The sequence below is a fragment of the Penaeus monodon genome, chromosome 22 (assembly GCF_015228065.2).
Source record: "Penaeus monodon isolate SGIC_2016 chromosome 22, NSTDA_Pmon_1, whole genome shotgun sequence".
NCBI classification, from domain to species: Eukaryota; Metazoa; Arthropoda; class Malacostraca; order Decapoda; family Penaeidae; genus Penaeus; species Penaeus monodon.
The window spans coordinates 17,990,114-17,992,351 of NC_051407.1; the positions used below are offsets into that span (position 1 = coordinate 17,990,114).

The 2,238-nt window shown below is 35.2% G+C and overlaps 1 protein-coding gene across 1 annotated transcript in view; it reads right to left on the minus strand.

The window, feature by feature from the left end:
- LOC119586972 (CUE domain-containing protein 2-A-like) overlaps positions 1 to 2,238 on the minus strand; it is a gene marked incomplete in the record, with an annotated part of 10,730 nt that overhangs the window by 554 nt on the left and 7,938 nt on the right. Inside the window, 1 exon segment of the mRNA XM_037935709.1 lies at positions 1 to 2,112. Coding sequence (XP_037791637.1) covers positions 1,966 to 2,112 — 147 coding nt within the window.

A 2,238-nucleotide genomic window follows, 5' to 3' on the forward strand; every position in this document is an offset into this window, starting at 1 on the left:
GAAATTTGTAGCTCACTTCAAAACCTAAATTCACTGATACCTCACTGAGTAAGCAAGAAAAAAGAAGAACTATTGATACATGATGATATTTTAATTTGGGAAGACTGTCATTTAAAAACCTTGACCACTGTATAATCATTTAAGAACTATAACTACCATCGTCCTATCTTAGCCCTCCCATTCAGCAGTACAGTAAAGTTACTACCAGGAAAGGAAACAACCAACTTCAATTAAACTCTGTGAATAGAGGATACCTTTTTTAACAATGAAGTTGATAATCATCATCATCAGAATTATCAAGAAACAAACATAAATCTGTATCTAATGCCCAGAGACTTATTACTTTATTGTAACAAATTTAAACTTCTTGGATAAAACTAATGTTCTTTAACCCTCATGGCCTGGATTGGATTAAAAAATCTAATTGGCACAAAGGCAAAATGGATGTTTACATGCCTTTTCTAGCACACAATTCAATTCTTTTCTAGTTTGCATTTTTTTTTTTCAAGGCCCTCTATATTATGATGAATGCAACATGTCCCTCATTTTATATTTCTTGAAGAAGTAATGTAAATATTATTACCCTTCAATATCACTTGATTTTGTGCTTGTTTGAGCAATTTCTGGCTAATGAGGTTGCCAGCCCTTAAGGGTTAATATCAAATGATAATGTGATTATCAGTCCATTGCCTGAGAAATGGGCTGTGGTCAAGAAAGTTTGAGAAATGTTTCTGCTGTCTAAAGAATACTATATATCTGTAATGCTGCTATTAGATTTAATAATAATGGATAGAGAAAGTAATCATAGGATATACCACAGCTAAATACATAGACTAGGTAGAAGAAACTTAATTGCTTCCATCTGCTATGGAAGAGTACATATACAAATACTTGCATATGTGGAAAAAATTGTAACCTAGTAAAAAAAGATAAAATTCTTTAAAATGGTCCAAAAACATGATCCCAAACCAATTCACTGGAATAAAAAGAATGCCTAACTAATTATTTTCAAACTATAATTACTGGTAACTACATAATTCATAAACAAACACATATTTGCTTGGTCTTTGCTATTGCTTTTCTGATTATGCGAATTCATCTCTTTAATGCAGGAACTGCGAATTCTGCATTTACACCTAATAAACTATAAATAGTTTGAGGTATTCTTACCACCCGTGCAGTGTTGAGGGAGCTGCACATATACCTATTGACTGTTGTCCACTTACAATCATCAACCTTTATTAATTCATCAGAGAATAAAGCTACTCTACAATAAAGATATAAAAAACTGCACAGATCATTCCTTCCACTATATATTATGGTTTTATTGGAGTCGTTATGAACAAGCACGCCTACATATGAAAATAACCTACCAGTTTTCCAATTTGTAAAATTCATATACCATAAGTATTGTAATATAATAAAATCTTTATGACTAATGACAGAGTCTAGTGTGTCATGGTTAAATCTTGTTATTTCGCACAGTATTGCACGCTGCAGTGCAAGCTCCACCCTATTCGAGTATGGCTTCAAGAATCTTTCGCAGGATATTCTATATAATTCTGAGTATTTCTTTTTAACCACTTTCCTATTCTGGCTGTAAAGTGCCTCAATTAATAACCTATGTCTTCTTTGGTACCTAATAAGCAATTCACACACTAAAATACAATTACTGACACTGAAGCAGTAACTACATAATAACACTAATGAACAACAATGAAGAGTGATGAGAATTCTCATGAGATTATATGCTAAAAGTTCCACTGAACCCACCAACAGCATCACGTCACTCAAGGCTCTCGCAAGTCTGCACTCGCCCTCAAGCTGCGGCCTTATCGCGTAACATAAATAACTCTGGTGTTGATTACAAAAACAAACCTTACCGCCCTGGCCCACACCATCCCTCGCCCCCTCGCCCTGGTGACACTGGACAGCGGCAATGTAGTAAGGTTTGTACCCTGTGGATCAGTGGAATCGATACTGCTTGCCCGGTTTGAGGTGCACATATGTCTTCTTCATCTCAGCTGTTTCATCCTTCTTGAACTCAGTGTACCTCTCTCCCTTGAGGCTCACAACCTTGTTATCACGGTAGCGCACCATCTTCTTCCCCTCCTGTGAGAACAAGGGTTAATTATAATATTTAGCTATTGCAGATTATCTTACAACTCAAAGGCTTTGAATAATGATGAAGCTCTCATATAAGATCTAGTGAAATCACAAACAATTGTGATTTATCAT